The 18,974-nt window shown below is 36.6% G+C and overlaps 2 protein-coding genes across 2 annotated transcripts; both read left to right on the forward strand.

The window, feature by feature from the left end:
* The first annotated feature begins 606 nt into the window (after positions 1–606).
* LOC132550003 (carbohydrate sulfotransferase 1-like) lies at positions 607–5,483 on the forward strand. Its single transcript, XM_060214000.1, has 5 exons — positions 607–715; positions 1,862–1,924; positions 3,112–3,603; positions 4,088–4,280; positions 4,694–5,483. Exons 1-5 carry the CDS (start codon positions 607–609, stop codon positions 5,481–5,483), a joined length of 1,647 nt encoding a protein of 548 aa, XP_060069983.1.
* A 4,910-nt stretch (positions 5,484–10,393) lies between these two features.
* Positions 10,394–16,042, forward strand: LOC132550012 (carbohydrate sulfotransferase 3-like). Its single transcript, XM_060214013.1, has 4 exons — positions 10,394–10,478; positions 12,460–13,269; positions 14,716–14,893; positions 15,253–16,042. Exons 1-4 carry the CDS (start codon positions 10,394–10,396, stop codon positions 16,040–16,042), a joined length of 1,863 nt encoding a protein of 620 aa, XP_060069996.1.
* The last annotated feature ends 2,932 nt before the right edge of the window (positions 16,043–18,974 follow it).

Consider the following 18,974-nt stretch of genomic DNA (forward strand, 5'->3'; position numbering starts at 1 on the left):
ATGCTAGTGTAGAAAGTCTGTGTTATCTCTTTGTTGTTCGACGTTGAACATTTTCTATGTGCTTTTCGAGACGAGAGCACCAGACTTGATTCGCATATTCAAAGTGAGGTTTAACCAAAGATGTGTACAACAGCTTAACACTCACCACGTTCATACACTCCGTTGTTCGCCGTATAGCTGTCATTATGGTGTAAGCTTTATTTAATTAATAATTTATTGCCGGTTCTAATACATATTTCTTGAAGGTGTAATCAATTTGATGTTATTTTTGTCCTGTTATCATATATATTAAATACAGAACATAATGATAATCTAAAATGTCTTTAATTTCCATTCAATTACGAATATAAATATTTTGTTTCAATGTGATTGTAACTGACCGCAGATTGGTAATGATTTTAAAATGATTTGTATAAGTGTGGTCACTGAAGCAGAACATTAATTCTCTTCTGATGCACGTGGCTTCTTTCCATCACCTGTTTCGAAACACACCTCTGTTCAATTTTGTCTTGATTATATCAATATTTAAACTTCAATATACTTTTGTTGCTTGTGATACACAGTTTCGCTACAGTGGTGATTTTGTGTTGTAGTAACCACGGGAGCATGCCGACTGGTCCGAATCATCCTCCCTATCTGCCTAGAGTCGACCGTATGGTGAAGCGAACCACTTTAGTCGTGTTAATCACACTCATTGCAGTCACGTTCTTTACCGGTAAGTATTATGTAAACACGTTATTCACGTAGTGATTGTCACGGATGAGTGAATAACGCAAAGGGTGTCACGGACGAGTTAATAACGTAAGGGGTGTCACGGACGAGTTAATAATGTAAGGGGTGTCAGGGACGAGTTAATAATGTAAGGTGTGTCACGGACGAGTTAATAATGTAAGGTGTGTCACGGACGAGTTAATGATGTAAGGTGTGTCACGGACGAGTTAATGATGTAAGGTGTGTCACGGACGAGTTAATGATGAGTGTCATGGACAAGTTAATAACGTAAGGTGTGTTACGGACGAGTTAATAATGTAAGGTGTGTTACGGACGAGTTAATGATGTGTGTCATGGACAAGTTAATAACGTTAATAAGGGTGTGTCACGGTTAATAATGTAAGGTGTGTTACGGACGAGTTAATGATGTGTGTCATGGACAAGTTAATAACGTAAGGGGTGTCACGGATGAGTTAGTAACGCAAGGGGTGTCACGGACGAGTTAATAACGTAAGGTGTGTCACGGACGAGTGAATAATGTAAGGTGTGTCACGGACGAGTTAATAACGTAAGGGGTGTCACGGACTAGTTAGAGTTAATAACGTAAGGTGTGTCACAGACGAGTTAATAACGTAAGGGGTGTCAGGGACGAGTTAATAACGTAAGGGGTGTCACAGACGAGTTAACAACATAAGGGGTGTCACGGACGAGTTAATTATGTAAGGGGTGTCACGGACGAGTTAATAACGTAACGGGTGTCAGGGACGAGTTAATAACGTAAGGTGTGTCACGGACGAGTGAATAACGTAAGGTATGTCACGGAAGAGTTAATAATGTAATGTGTGTCACGGACGAGTTAATGATGTGTGTCACGGACAAGTTAATAACGTAAGGGGTGTCACGGATGAGTTAATAACGCAAGGGGTGTCAGGGACGAGTTAATAACGTAAGGTGTGTCACGGACGAGTTAATAATGTAAGGTGTGTCATGGACGAGTTAATAACGTAAGTGGTCTGATAGACAAGTATTTATTACACGTATGTTATAGACAAATACCATATAAGGAGATTACACTTTTGTCACCACCTTAAGTGGTGAGTCATTCTACAGGATGGTTGTACGACTAAGCAGGTTTTTTTACATTTTGCAGGGAGACATTACTTGGTCATCAACAGGACATTTAAGAACAGTTTATTTTACTTTGATAAATCAGGTGAGTATACTTATTGACGTTGAAGTAACGTGTAATAAGACAAAATTAGCGGAATAAACAGAACATTGGTTCCCCTACATGTGAGATGTATGAACCTCGTCACGATTTTCTGTTTTACTTATCCAGAGATATAGGTAGATAGAAAGCTGTCTGAATTGTTTTACAACGTTCATACTAAGTGAAAGCTTATTTCATATTCTGTCACCATTGATTTAAAACTGTCTCGCAAAATTGCCGTATACAGTGTAATGACAGGGACTAGAATACAGTTTTACACGAGGTTCTTTTGAATTCTGTTAAATTCGGGATCAATGAATCAAAGAATGATTTGGCGTAGAGTTACATGATATGTGTCATCATTGTACCTTTCCGAATGTCTTCAACGCTTATTTATTTCCTTATTTTTTTCCATTCACATTATCGTTTCCTCTCCATAGAATCATCATGTTAGAATATAATAACAATGAATATAATATCACACTATATTAGAAAAGAAATAGTATGCTGTCACACCATGTTACAATAAAATGAATATGATATCACACCATGTTACAATTAAATGAATATGATATCACACCATGTTACAATTATATGAATATGATATCACACCATGTTACAATTAAATGAATATGATATCACACCATGTTACAATTAAATGAATATGATATCACACCATGTTACAATTAAATGAATATGATATCACACCATGTTACAATTATATGAATATGATATCACACCATGTTACAATTAAATGAATATGATATCACACCATGTTACAATTAAATGAATATGATATCACACCATGTTACAATTAAATGAATATGATATCACACCATGTTACAATTAAATGAATATATCACACCATATTACAATTAAATGAATATGATATCACACCATGTTACAATTAAATGAATATGATATCACACCATGTTACAATTAAATGAATACGACATCACCATAAAAGAAGTCACATTTGTCATGTTGTTTGGGACATGAAACAAGATGCTGTCACTTCTTCCTGCCATCTGGAACGTACACATACATCGCGTTTAGTACTCAGTGTTTGCAGATTCGTTGCTGAGCATAATAATCATGAGGATTTGTCTTTATATCAATAATCACTCATACAATAAAGAGTTATAAACAGAAATCCTTTAAATGTTCTATAAACCTTTTCTGTCCTTCAGCCCCTATTGACGATCCTGCTGTACACAGCACTCTAAGTATCAACGATGGTATAAAACGTGGTCAGTGGGTGTCCAACAGACCAGGGAATTTCCTGAACCGTGTCCGTGAAGAGGGACGATCGAAAGGAACCGGAAAAAATCAATATTATACAGTAAAGGAGACCATAAACAATGGACATGATACTATTGAAAACATATCAGTAACTCTAAAAAGGAAACCTGGCGATATACCCATAGAAAACAGGAAAGCCATTGAAGGTGTGGCTAAAGTAGTTCACACTAATGTTGAAACAAACTACACGGCAGGTCAAATGCGCTCATTTATAGGAAAAACAAAACTAACAGTGAAGAATGACGTGAATCTAAAAAATATATCTAGAATCCAGCCTATTGAAGAATCCCTTGATAAGCAGAGAGAGGTTTCAAAGGACAGGGCCGCTTATGTAACAAACAAAACTGACGTTGTAAGTGGGAAGAAGACTGAACTCAAAGGTGTGTGTATAGCACATCTAAATATCTTGATTTGAATCGAAGCTCATTCGTCAGGAAATACTATTGTCCGTACCCAGTTGTGTGTGTGTTTTTAAGGGGAAAGCTTAAGTATGTCTCTTATAACTGCATTTTTGTTCGGAATGATATATTTTTATTCGATTTCTGAATTTCCAATTGTTTGTCAGTTTTTGGGAAAAGTTTAGATGTTTTTCGCGCCGGTTTGGTGTTGATTCCACGTTACCAGTGACTTCTGATTTGGTTAAAAGTATGTTGTAATGTTATTTTGTTAAAATCACCTTAAATTATTGCTAATGCCACAGCGATATTGTTGATATATGCCCAGTTAGTCGTGTGATTTGTAAAACTAGAGTTGATGAATACAAAATTATGATAAAGACCAGTAAATATAAACTGAACTACCCAAAAACGAAATAGTAGCTTATTTCTATCATCTACTAATTAAGATTTTATCGTCTGTATTTAGGTAACACATCGATACTACTTCTGACGTACCTCCGCAGTGGTTCTTCTCTAACAGCCGACATCGTACAACAGGTTCCTGCAGTGTTCTATGCCTATGAACCACTCAAACCTTACTTACGTTTAGCCGGTCGCAAAGAAGACTTTGGCTACTATTCTATGAACGGCATTTGTTCGATTTTCAACATAAGCTGCAGGTAAGGATCAATTTGTCAAATTCTTGGGTGGTAAGATATGATAACCCTAAGAGTTGACAATAACCTCTTCTCTAGTCTTATAGTCATGTTCGTAAGATTTTATCTGCAATGTAAACTCTATAATTAGCCCCGCTAAATAGTTGATGAGTGATAGAATAATAGTTTGAAAAAGTTATGTGGGAGTTTCATTTTTCTAAAAAGGAAATATTGCTCTAACTTTCGTGGTTAACTTTGGAAATAAGTGAATTTATTTTCTTTCAAGATGCATGAGATCAGTTATTGTGTTTTTTGTTTTTGTGGTTTTTTTTTATTCTAAGCAAACTTTGTAATAATGGATAATACTGTCATTTTATTAAAGAGGTATAAGTATCATTGACTGCTGAAAAAATACATAAAAGTATTTCTTTCCCCAGGCCACCCAGTCAGAAATCAGAAGAAGCACAGGTTGTCATTGACGACATCGTCCGTTACTACCAGTGTGACCTAGATTCTTTTATCCGACCATTCCTGTGGAGCTCTTCCGGAAAATCGGTTGTGAGTTACAAAAGTTGTATAAAAACATCCGCCAAATTCAAAACATTCGAAAGAATTTGTCAAGCAAAGTGTACTAATTCGGCGAAATCTCTTAAAACTATCCGATTGTCAATGGATATTGTGGAGAAATTAATGGAGAGACTTACAAATTTAAAGGTTATTCATCTTCTTCGAGATCCTCGCGGAATGATACGATCCCGTCAAAAGGGAGGATTTGTGAACAAGTCAATGAATTTAACAACAGTTGCAGGGTCTGTGTGTCATAGGTTCGAACAGGATATAGAAATAGCCACGGAACTTAGACGGAAATATCCCGGACGGCTGAAGACTTATCTGTATGAACAGATCGCCGAACATCCTAAACTTGCATCGGAAAGTTTATTTAAATTTCTTGGACTGACAGCCCCTTCTAATTTTTATGAATGGCTGCACAATCATACTGCTGCTGGCAACACCAGTTCATTTTACGGTACCAGCCGACCTAATTCGACAGTTACAGCAAACGCATGGAGACGAACATTGCCATATAGTGATGTTATAAAAATTGATAAAGAATGTTTAAACTATTACAAATACACTGGAATTCTATCGGCTGAGTCTGAAAAAATGTTAAAAGATTTAAACTTTCCGCTACGATCTTTGAGTCCACTCTTTGGAGATTTTTTATAAATTGAAAATCTTAGGCATTCCAGCCAAGTTTAAAATACCATTCACAAAAAGAGGACTTTTGAAATAACGGGCTGTAACAAATATTGCTGTCATAACTCACCAGAGTTTTGGATGCATAATATAACAGGGAATATTCCAAGGATGAACATGCGTACGCTGATACCCACACGTAACACACAAAGCTTTGTACAATTCACTCTACCTACATATCACAATATCGACATCAAGTGTGTTACATTATCACACGCAGATGTTTCCAGCTCCAAAGTAATCGAGATAGTAATTCTTTCTACTTTCGCTTTCTATATAAATATTGGTGTTAATTTTTAGAGGGACTGGGTAAGATTATAATAAATGTAGAGTAGGACAGATCATGATAGCGATATTTCGGAACCTGTTCTTCAGGTTGGTAATGTCAACAGAAGAGAAGTTCTTGTAACACAACTAGTTAAAAATTAGTGTGCTACGTTTCGATGACTACACGGTCACTTTCAATAGACAAATGACTAGTGTGGAGCGTACTAGCACTGACATACGTAGTGTGCGAGATGGTAAGGAATCGACCAACTTTTCCGGCTGTACTGCATTATAAAATCCTATGTACACTTAAGGTCGAAAATAGTGTGACGAGATGGTAAACAGATTATATATATACTACAAAATACACAAGATAGTGAAAATGAACTGTAATCGGCTACACTTTAGTTGTGATGTAAGAACATCTGTTCATTCTATTACAAAAGAATACTTTATATGGACCTATTTTTATAATATGAAATGCTAGTTGAAACGACAACTCATTAGAATAAACTTGATCAATATATCCTTAACCTTTCACTGGAGGTACACTTTAGCTCTTACAGTTACTAGTAACGACCTGGTCTATTTATTTTCTTTCTAATATAACACCAAAACATCAACTAGTGAAAAGACCTATTCTTCTTCTTCTTCCAAAATTTGTGGACTTAATCTTTCGATATGTAGGACATAGGTATATTCTGTTTAGTACGTTATACATATGCATCTGAGGATGTACGTGTAACGTATTTTTTTAAGTTGGTCATAAAATCAATATGGCCGCAATGACGTCATATGTTAAAACTTAAAATAGTTCTGGCTCGATTCAATTACATTATATGTGGATCGTTTCCCTATCTAACTTTTTCGCTTAAAATATTTATACAAAATATGTTAAATAAAAAGTAAGCTGTTGTGTAAGCCAAAATCCCCCTTTTTTTTCTTTCTTTCTTTTTTCTTATTTAAATTTCTTCTATAGATCGATGTGAAATTTCATTCCGATGAATTTCATGTCTTCGGGGTGTTTTTTAGCATTTGATATACCGTTTATGTTAGACGCTGTTTTGAAAATTTCTTTTGATCTTTTAAAATGTCGACAGATTGGGATAAAAACTTGTTTTAGACCTATATCACTTGTTATTGAATGTATGTTTAAGATTTTAAAATGTAATTTCCACAGGGTCTAGAATATCTATACCTCATCTGTCCGTGTCATTATCTATCGGTGCTCTAGATATGAATGACTTTGACCGACTTTTAAGGTCACATACGTCTTTTTTTTAATTTTAAATGACTTCTTTTCAATCAGGTACAGAGTGGTGATATTTAGTCATCCGCACATTGCATTCTGTTGCTATTGAGCATTAATCTGGTTCACTGATATTCTTGTATTTGGTGTTCATCCGTTTCCCTTTATACTTCAAGAACACATATTTTTCTTTTTTGACGGAATTGAACGGCATGTATTTAGTATCTATAGATAGTGCTATATTGCTATGTATGGTTTAGATATTTTTAATAAATAAATTTAAGCCTAAGTTATTGCGTTTTACATTGTCTTTGGGTCAATATATTTTTGTTGTGTTTTGCACAAACATTGTTGGTATTCCAGTATTTTATATATAAAAATGTGTTGAGCAAATTAAATACGAGTAGGAGGTAGGTCTGATATAACATGGTCACAGCATGTGTTCCTGTTTAATGTGCGGTAAAAGTAAGACATAATAGGGTCACCTAACTATGGATCATATCAAGTTTTTACCTTACCATGTACCATACCAAGTGCTACTTAACCATGTACCGTATCAAAATTTACCTCACCGTGTACCATATCAAGCTTTTACCTAACCATGAACCATATCAAGTTTTACCTTACAATATACTGTATCAAGTTTTACCTAACCATGTACCGTATCAAGTTTTACCTAACCATGTACCGTACCAAGTTTTACCTCACCATGTACCGTATCAAGTTTTACCTAACCATGTACCGTATCAAGTTTGACATAACCATGTACCGTATCAAGTTTTACCTCATCATGTACCGTATCAAGTTTTACCTAACCATGTACCGTATCATGTTTTACCTAACCATGTACCGTATCATGTTTTACCTAACCATGTACCGTATCAAGTTTTACCTTACAATATACTGTATCAAGTTTTACCTAACCATGTACCGTATCAAGTTTTACCTAACCATGTACCGTATCAAGTTTTACCTTACAATATACTGTATCAAGTTTTACCTAACCATGTACCATATCAAGTTTTACCTAACCATGTACCGTATCAAGTTTTACCTAACCATGAACCATATCAAGTTTTACCTTACAATATACTGTATCAAGTTTTACCTAACCATGTACCATATCAAGTTTTACCTTACAATATACTGTATCAAGTTTTACCTAACCATGTACCATATCAAGTTTTACCTTACAATATACTGTATCAAGTTTTACCTAACCATATACCATATAAAGCTTTTACCTAACCATGTACCGTATCATGTTTTACCTAACCATGTACCGTATCAAGTTTTACCTAACCATGTACCGTATCAAGCTTTTATCTCACCATGTACCATATCAAGTTTTACCTAACCATGTACCGTATCAAGTGTTTACCTAACCATGTACCGTATCAGGTGTTTACCTTACCATGTACCGTGTCAAGTTTTTACCTAACCATGTACCGTATCAAGGTTTTACCCTACCATGTGTTGTATCAATTTTACTTAACCCTGTAAGGCATCAAATTTTGCCTAACGGTGCCCCTTACAAACTTTAGAATATAAAACACATGCAAAGGTTTTCAATAAGGAAGAATAACTCCAGTTAACGTGATGACTTCGCCGTAACACAAACTGTATAATCAGCAAGCTAACAGAGGTCCCTACGGGTGATTCATCTGAATTTCCTACACATATATTACTAGCACGACCATAAGTGACACATACACAGTCAATGGCCGTTTGCTTTCTCACCTTTCTCACTTACGCAGAAATATCAAAGCTGAATGGTGCTGAGAAATGTTTAAGCCTAGCCATCGAGAGCATGCCATATTGATGGAATATATACCAAATAACACGTGATGACATCCCGTGTTGAAAAGGTAAGTATCACATCAATTATATCAGAAATTACAAACAACTTCGGCTGAACGGTTTACGTGTCAAAACTTAACACGTTTCATATCTATCTATTTAACTCTTTTCTCTTGACTCCTTTGAATTATGGAATCAGAAAAAAATCTGTGTTGTCGAAAGTCTTGCTCATTTCATATAATTGTTTTTCATCAAGTTTACTTATTAACAGGCCTGTTGGTGACAACAGAATATTTCAAATGAAATGGCAAAGGTGATCACTTAATCACGCTTTGTCAAATTTCACTTCATTATACATTCATATGCCGAATTCAGTCGGACGGACTTAACCTGTCACCTGGGCTTGTTTTAAATTTTAAAAAGTCCTCGTCCACCTTGTCCTCCTCCTCGTTGTCGTCGTCGTCTTTCTCCTCCTCCTCTTCGTCGTCATCCTTGTCCTCCCCATCAACTGATAATACATCATCATCATCATCATCATCATCATCATCATCATCATCATCATCATCATCATCATCATCATCATCATCATCACTTGTTCTCGATTGAGAACATGGCATAACTTAGTCTACATGAATGAACCAAGATTTAAACATCAAAGTTGTAGATAAATTACCTTAGACTAGACTTAGACAAGAGTTTCTCGGAACTGTATGTGTCGCCTGCATAAAGTGTCACGGTCACCCAGAAATTGAACTGAATGTGCAACAATCAACCATAAAGTTGTAATTCCAAATTTCATTTCTATAGCTTGAAGCAAAAGCTAAAAAAGTCCGGAAAACAATACTCTCAGGAAATTTTCTAAGTTGAAAGGGGCATAACTCTGTCAAAAAGGGTCACAGACAGCCGGGAATCGAACTTAATCTGTACCCTTGCAACAAAAAGCCATATGCCAAATTTCATTTTGATAACTCAAAGCATTACCGAAAAAAGTCCGGAAAACTTTCGTCCGGACGACGACGACGCGTGACGACGGACAAAATGATCCCTAAGTGTCCGCCAGCTTTGCAGGCGACACAACTAGAAATAGACCAATAACCTTAGATTAGAAATAGACTAATTTCAATAGACCAGAAACAGACAAATTACCTTAGACTAGACTTAGACTAGAAATAGACTAATACCCTTAGACTAGAAATAGACTAATTACCTTAGACTAGACTAAGACTAGAAATAGACTAATTACCTTAGACTAGAAATAGAGAAATTACTTTAGACTAGACTAAGACTAGAAATAGACCAATAATCTTAGACTAGAAACAGACTAATTACCTTAGATAAGAAATAGAGAAATAACCTCTGACTACAAAAAGACAAATTACAAAAACCTATATCCGTGTGAAGAGTGAATCTTTGTAGGACGTCACTAAAACATATTCCTAGTGTTGTGGCCCATCACCTGATACATTGACAGAACCTGTGAAATAGAAGTAATACCGCCGCCACACATCACAAAATATTCTTACTTCGTATTGATACAATGATATTTTTCACCTTTCCAGGGAACATGATGATGAAAAGATTTTACCAATCTCGGCGAGCCAACGCTTTGTTCGTTTCCGTCACGTTCGTCGCCTTGGTGTTTTTCGTTGGTGAGTTAACCATTTGGCTTGTTAATTAGTTTGATATTAATCACTAATGATACCGTCTTTACATAACAACCAGGATTTAACCTTGAATACATATTCCTCAACTGATGTTTAGAAAATGACGTTGTATCATTGGTCGATGAATTGCAAGACTTTAAAAAACTAAACGACAATTCCTAGCACTTTTATATCATAAATAGTTCATACCATTTTGTCCGAGAGAGGAATTTCTGAGGTTTGAATATTCCTTTCTCACCTACGAAGAGAAATCTTTTGTAAGAAAGGTAAAGTCACCATGGATACAGAATGGTGGACAATACGACGATGGTCAATTTGAACGACAATCTGTACAAACCACTAGTTGAAACCAACCTCCTAATTCCTCACCCCCCCCCCCCCCCCCCGCCCCCGCCTCCTTCCGAAGAGACGGATATCGAACGCATCTATCTTTAAATATCACAATGAAATATATATCTCATAAGATCAGATGGCTTACTTACATATTAGAACGTCCAACTACAATTTTTCAAAGACGTCGATGAAGAAGCAGGAATGTCTCTGTACAGTAATTCTAGTAATAAAAAAAATACCGCCCTTACCATACAGATTTGTAAAAGGCTGTCATTGTTGATTGTGTAATAAAAAATAATACCGCCCTTACCATACAGATTTGTAAAAGTCTGTCAGTGTTGATTGTGTAATAAAAAAATACCGCCCTTACCATACAGATTTGTAAAAGGCTGTCATTGTTGATTGTGTAATAATAAAAAATACCGCCCTTACCATACAGATTTGTAAAAGACTGTCATTATTGATTGTGTAATAAAAAAAATACCGCCCTTACCATACAGATTTGTAAAAGGCTGTCATTGTTGATTGTGTAATAAAAAAAATACCGCCCTTACCATACAGATTTGTAAAAGACTGTCATTGTTGATTGTGTAATAAAAAAAATACCGCCCTTACCATACAGATTTGTAAAAGGCTGTCATTGTTGATTGTGTAATAAAAAAATACCGCCCTTACCATACAGATTTGTAAAAGGCTGTCAGTGTTGATTGTGTAATAAAAAAATACCGCCCTTACCATACAGATTTGTAAAAGGCTGTCATTGTTGATTGTGTAATAAAAAAAATACCGCCCTTACCATACAGATTTGTAAAAGACTGTCATTGTTGATTGTGTAATAAAAAAAATACCGCCCTTACCATACAGATTTGTAAAAGGCTGTCATTGTTGATTGTGTAATAAAAAAAAAATACCGCCCTTACCATACAGATTTGTAAAAGACTGTCATTGTTGATTGTGTAATAAAAAAAAAATACCGCCCTTACCATACAGATTTGTAAAAGGCTGTCATTGTTGATTGTGTAATAAAAATACCGCCCTTACCATACAGATTTGTAAAAGACTGTCATTGTTGATTGTGTAATAAAAAAAATACCGCCCTTACCATACAGATTTGTAAAAGACTGTCATTGTTGATTGTGTAATGAAAACCATTTGACATTTAAGTAAATTTAGAATAAACGGCTGACTATTAAAAGTCGTGGTTGTTTTCTGCAATTTTTGACGATATTATCCCATCAAGCATGCCAACAAATTCTTTGTTAGATTCCAACTCGTACATACAAGAAAAAGAAAGTGCCAACATGTCAAAAGAATCTTAATTCAAAGACAGATTCGATGAAACGGGGGTAAAATATAAACAAGGATAAATTTTCATGGAGACTTCTGGAAAAGTACAAGGAAAGTAAGACCAGGTGTTTCGTAAGGTTAAGCGTTACTGTTCATCGACTACATCCGCCATATAGATTTTGGTTAATCCAAGTCAGTTATGTCGCATTCCAAAACAATAACACGTATCTCTCGAAACCCTTCGTTATGAGTTTGTCTGTCAGTTACCGATATCTAATTGTAATTTTTGATTGAGGTAGATATCTTATTATGACGATTATAAGAAGATTGTTTTGATGTTTTCCAGCGTACCACAAACAAATATTTCGGCACGGATTTACTTACACCAGTAAAGATCTAAGAGAAAAACACAACAAAAACGACGACAAAAATCGACTGAAAAATGATGAAGTAATAAATGTGGATCACATGGACATTATACCAAACGGAAGATATGCTGATATCAAACAGACAAATACTGAGCGAAAACAAAACAATATAGAGAATATTGATGTCAGTGCAAATGATCTCGGAGCACATAGCTTCCTTCTTGTAAACAATTCATTGGAAGTCAAAACCAATACCAAAATGAGTAATGGTATAAACAGTGTCGCAGACAACATTGAAAATACCCAAAATAGCAATAGTATAAACAGTGTCGCTGACAACATTCCAAATACCCAAAATAGCAATAGTATAAACAGTGTCGCTGACAACATTCCAAATACCCAAAATAGCAATATTATAAACAGTGTCGCTGACAACATTCCAAATACCCAAAATAGCAATAGTATGAACAGTGTCGCTGACAACATTCTAAATAGATTACCTTTTATACCTGAGGTTCCAGGCAGAATATCCGATACTCATCTCACCAATATCATAAACAAAATACCAGATACTCAGTTTCTTCCTTATCTTCGCACGGATAACGTCCCGGAAATACGTCATCACCTTGATCCAGCTAAATATAATCCAACGAAATACCATATCGATACAGGAAATGTCAAGAAGGTAGTGGAATTGCTTCAGGTGAAGACTCCAGCTATCGCCAATAGCGACAGTATGTTTACTAGGAAGCTCATCAGGGATTCAAGAATATCTGGAGAAACAAACGGTAAACACTCGATTCATTTTGAGTTAGTATTTTCACTTACACTTATAAATTGTAAGATGTGAAGTGAAATATTTTTGTAATAATGAAAGAGTATTAATGAAAATAAATTAACTCTTCTTATCCTCAAAGTAAAATTTGTTCTCTATTTTTGAATGTGACGAAATCAATAATATTCGTTTTACACATAACGATACATTCGAGTCATGTTAACATTGTATTAAGTGGTACTACACCAGACTAGGTACAGTGATCTGATTTGTGTTATAGGTCCTTCACTGGTACTACACCTGACTAGGTACAGTGGTCTGATTTGTGTTATAGGTCCTTCACTGGTACTACACCTGACTAGGTACAGTGGTCTGATTTGTGTTATAGGTCCTTCACTGGTACTACACCTGACTAGGTACAGTGGTCTGATTTGTGTTATAGGTCCTTCACTACACCTGACTAGGTACAGTGATCTGATTTGTGTTATAGGTCCTTCACTGGTACTACACCTGACTAGGTACAGTGATCTGATTTGTGTTATAGGTCCTTCACTGGTACTACACCTGACTAGGTACAGTGGTCTGATTTGTGTTATAGGTCCTTCACTGGTACTACACCTGACTAGGTACAGTGATCTGATTTGTGTTATAGGTCCTTCACTACACCTGACTAGGTACAGTGATCTGATTTGTGTTATAGGTCCTTCACTGGTACTACACCTGACTAGGTACAGTGGTCTGATTTGTGTTATAGGTCCTTCACTACACCTGACTAGGTACAGTGATCTGATTTGTGTTATAGGTCCTTCACTACACCTGACTAGGTACAGTGATCTGATTTGTGTTATAGGTCCTTCACTACACCTGACTAGGTACAGTGATCTGATTTGTGTTATAGGTCCTTCACTACACCTGACTAGGTACAGTGGTCTGATTTGTGTTATAGGTCCTTCACTACACCTGACTAGGTACAGTGGTCTGATTTGATTTGTGTTATATTAGGTCCTTCACTACACCTGACTAGGTACAGTGGTCTGATTTGTGTTATAGGTCCTTCACTAGTACTACACCTGACTAGGTACAGTGGTCTGATTTGTGTTATAGGTCCTTCACTACACCTGACTAGGTACAGTGGTCTGATTTGTGTTATAGGTCCTTCACTACACCTGACTAGGTACAGTGGTCTGATTTGTGTTATAGGTCCTTCACTTCACCTGACTACGTACTGTGATCTGATTTGTGTTATAGGTCCTTCACTACACCTGACTAGGTACACTGATTTGTGTTATAGGTCCTTCACTGATTTGTGTTATAGGTCCTTCACTACACCTGACTAGGTACAGTGGTCTGATTTGTGTTATAGGTCCTTCACTACACCTGACTAGGTACAGTGGTCTGATTTGTGTTATAGGTCCTTCACTACACCGGACTAGGTACAGTGATCTGATTTGTGTTATAGGTTCTTCGCTGGTACTACTCCTGACCTACCTCCGTAGTGGTTCCACTCTGACTGCCGATATCATCCAGCAGGTTCCTGGGATGTTTTACGCTTTCGAACCGTTAAAACGTTACATAACAACAGATGTCGGTTATATATCATTGAATGGAATCTGCTCAATGAACAGCTTGTCTTGCAGGTAAACTGAAAATGACACACGATATTCACGTTGTTAACAGGAATATGACGAAAATTCAGTAACTGGTCTGCTGACTTATATCACCAATTTCAGTGTTTTTAAGGTGGGGGACGCTAGGGGACCTAAGCCTTTTGCTTATCATTATTTGTTCTGATTTATTTGAGATTGGGGACATACACATACAGTACATCTTGTGAAGACAATGTCTGCCCGCTTCCCTTTCCTGATAGTAAGATTCCTCACCTATTATCAATAACGAGATAGTATGGTTTTATTGTACTTTTTTCACATTTTCTCTCCGTTTGATTAGAATAACGATAAATCTTGATATTCACATAATGCTTTTTTCTTCAATGTAGGAAACCTATAATAGCTTCGGAACAACCTAACCTCTTTATGGAAGACATTGTCCGTTATTATGGTTGCGATCTTGAACATGTGGCGGGTCCGTTTCTGTGGAGTGAAAACAGCGACTCTGTGAAACAATACAAAGATTGTACGCGTGCTGCAGCACAACTCAATGCGGACAATCACTTTTGCTTACATCAGTGCTTCATCTCGACAAGATATTTGAAAACCATTCGTCTATCAATGGATGTAGCAGAAATTCTGATGCAAATAATTCCAAACCTAAAAGTTATTCATCTTCTACGTGATCCACGCGGAATGATAGATTCTAGGAGGCGCGGAATGTTTTTAAAAAAAGGGATGGACATAGCTGTTGCAGCCCGATCCATTTGTCAACGCTTCGAACGGGACATAGAGATAGCCAGAGAACTTAGACGGAAATATCCTGGACGGCTGAAGACGGTTTTATATGAACAGATTGCCGAATATCCTAAATTAGCTTCCGAAAGTTTATTTAAATTTCTTGGACTGACGGCTCCAGCGAATTTTGATGCGTGGTTGTACAATCACACGGCTGCTGGCACTCGAGGGAAATATTACGGAACGACAAGGGCCAATTCCAAACTGACCGCGAGGTTATGGAGACATCGTATGTCGTACGAAGACGTTACCAAAGTCGACAATGAATGTCCTATCTTTTATAACTACACGGGAATTCTAAAAGTTCAATCGGAAAAATCACTCAGAAATTTGAATTCACAGTTGCGCATGCCAAACTCTGAGTTTGGAGACTTTTTATAATTGATATAGGTATTTTGTATGTTATATAGATTTTATCAGAGACGTATATATGTGTTACGTCTCTGATTTTATATATCATAAATTACATATATATTGTGATTTTACAGTAAAATTAATTTCATAAAATTATTGAAGTACACTTTTATAGGGAAAACAACTTTCCATTATGATTCCAAAATTTTCCCGAATTATTAGGACCAGAAGGTCAAAGCTGGAGAAGCCCGGATGAGGCGTGACCTGTCAAATCTAATTTAGTTGTGATAACAGCATTAATTAAGTAGACTTATGAAACCGTACCAAGAGAATGAAACCAAGTGTTCCGGAAAAGAAGCAGGGGCGTAGCAAGCCCAGCAGAAATGTTTAAGCCCAGGCGAGGGGTCTGAATTTCATGATTTCAAAGATGTTTTGAATCGTTTTCTGAGACAGTTTTTTTTTTATTTATTTATTTAACAACAAACTTCAACCTCTAGTATTTATTTTCAATCTTAGTTTTGTAATTTAGTCAGACATACTCTATGCACGGATTTTTTTTATGTGTAAGCCCGGGCTTTTTCTTTCTATAGAAGCTACGCCCCCGAGAAGGCATATTCCGCTACATCGACCACATCTGCCATGTCAATCTTGTTCGATCCAAGTAAGTGATATCACGTTCCCAAATAAGGACAAGAAAAATAACATTGGAACGAATAGGCAAACTAACGAGAATCAAACATGTTCAGCATCATGTCACATAAGGATTACATCTCGATGAGTAGTATGATCTTCCCCTACCTTGAGGGTGTAACAGAGAAATCTCCAACCCTCGGGGTGATATTCTTGGTTTTCTAGCCCAAGGCATGATTATTTTTCTCCCGTCATACTTTTTCGCAGGGAGCCTTAGCTTCGGTGATATTCAGCTTGTAAACAAACATGTAAAAAATACTGTTCATATGTAGCAGACGACGTGTATAGAAGTGGTTCCGGCTCACTTCCGGTGCACGCGCTATCTGTCTGTGAAAGATGGGAGAAATAATTATGACGATCGTCAAACTTCCCCGTGACGTTCATCAACCTGCATCTCTCGAAATCCAGCGTTGTCAGTTTACCAGTTGCAGATATATTGCATGAAATTCGTGATACTGGGAATAATCCCTAAAATATCGACCAAAGACTGCAACGTGTAACAAGAGGCCCAAGGGGCCTTAACGATCACTTGCGGAATATATGTCGATAATCTGGGGATTTTAAAATGTTGCAAAAATTTAACAACACCTGTGCAGGACCGTGTAAAACATCTGTACCAAGTTTTAACATGATCCACCTAGTGGTTCTTGAGAGGAAGTCCAAAATGTCTTAGCCAAACAGAAGCCAGGGTTGCACATTTATGTAAAGTAAATCATGTTTTCATTTACAAGTTGAAATATAGCTTAGTAGATACTTGTATAGCTAAAGTATACAAAAAATCAGATAAATTTCAAGTCTACACAATCTTTTCCTTGCCTAATACAATAAGGCATCCAACTAAAAAAACTCACATAAAACAATGTGAAAAAATCTTGTGGTACTTCTGAGACAGGAATATATATGTATCAAGGCTGAGAAATGTAGTGTTACCACAGGTATTGAACCATATTATACATGTAGCTCAGAACATAGAAGGTTCAGTGAGTAATAAGATCCGGGTTTGATGAAAGATCTGGCTGCACATTTTTTCTCGCCTATGTGGTTGTCATAAACACACAACATGTCTTTATTAAAGATTAATATGTAACAAATATCAGAAGGGCTAATTTTGGACCAGTTATTTTTATTCTCACAAACTTTGCAGTCCTTTCCCTAAAGATCAGCTATATGAAGTTACACTTTTAGTTCAGGACAACAAGATTTGCTAAGATTTAACAAATTCTACCCCTTTCTGCCCCTTAAATCTGCCCCCAATGAGGCCACACCTTTTTCTGTTGTAAACTTAAAGAAGCTTACTTTACCTAATTTTACTCCTCTTTTACCCCCACCAGGGGCCCCTATTGCAGTCATTACTTTCCCCCACCCCCCAAACTAAATGTGTCTTATTACACAGAAGCTTTGTGCTTAGTGTGGTTGTAACCCAAAAACATGGTCAATGCCATTAGAACCCATCTTCAAAAAAAATCTAATTGACCCCTTTTGGGCCCCCCCCCCCCCCCCCACCCCCATGAGGCCCCAGAACCCCTCAGATACTTTTTTCTACTCAAAGTAGACCAGACTGTTGGTTAATGAGAAGAAGATTTTTAAAGATTTACCTTATTTTATCCCCTTCCCCCCCCCTCCTGGAGCCCCTATTGGGGCCATGCCCTTTTTCTTCACAAACCTGAAGTGGCTTCCCATGGGGATGCTTTGTGCCAAATTTGGTCAAAATCCATTCAGCGGTTCTTGAGAAGAAGTCGAATATGTGAAATGTTAATGATGCACGATGGACAACGACAGACAAATCATGATAGCAATAGGTCACCATGAGCCTTCGACACAGGTGACCAAAAAACCATAGGTTGGGGAAGCAGGAGTGTGGTCATCCCAAAATGGAAAATTGAAATCATCACACTTATAATACAACTTGGTGTAAAGCTGTCGGTTGTGGTTTGGAAAATTGTAAACAATCTTGTTATTTAAAGACGTCTCCAACATGTTTGAAAGTAAAATTCAAGGACTTCGCAAGGTCCATGTGACCTGTTTTGATATGCTCTTCGATAAATTAAACCTTTCATGGAAACAAAACCAATATGTCGGCCAAGAGAAAGGCAAGGTTTGTTACCTAAGGTATGTCGTTAGTATGTTGGATGATCCCATCACCAAACTCCAGGATTTGTCAAGCAGGGATTTGATATTTTTTTATTATTTCTTATTTAGTTTGCTTATATTTGTCATAAAATACGCTTCAGAATAGTTCACAGCCATCTATTTACAATTAAGGTACCAC

This window comes from Ylistrum balloti, unplaced genomic scaffold (assembly GCF_031769215.1).
Source record: "Ylistrum balloti isolate Yb309-2 unplaced genomic scaffold, AGI_CSIRO_Ybal_v1 Utg369622, whole genome shotgun sequence".
Classification (NCBI taxonomy): Eukaryota; Metazoa; Mollusca; class Bivalvia; order Pectinida; family Pectinidae; genus Ylistrum; species Ylistrum balloti.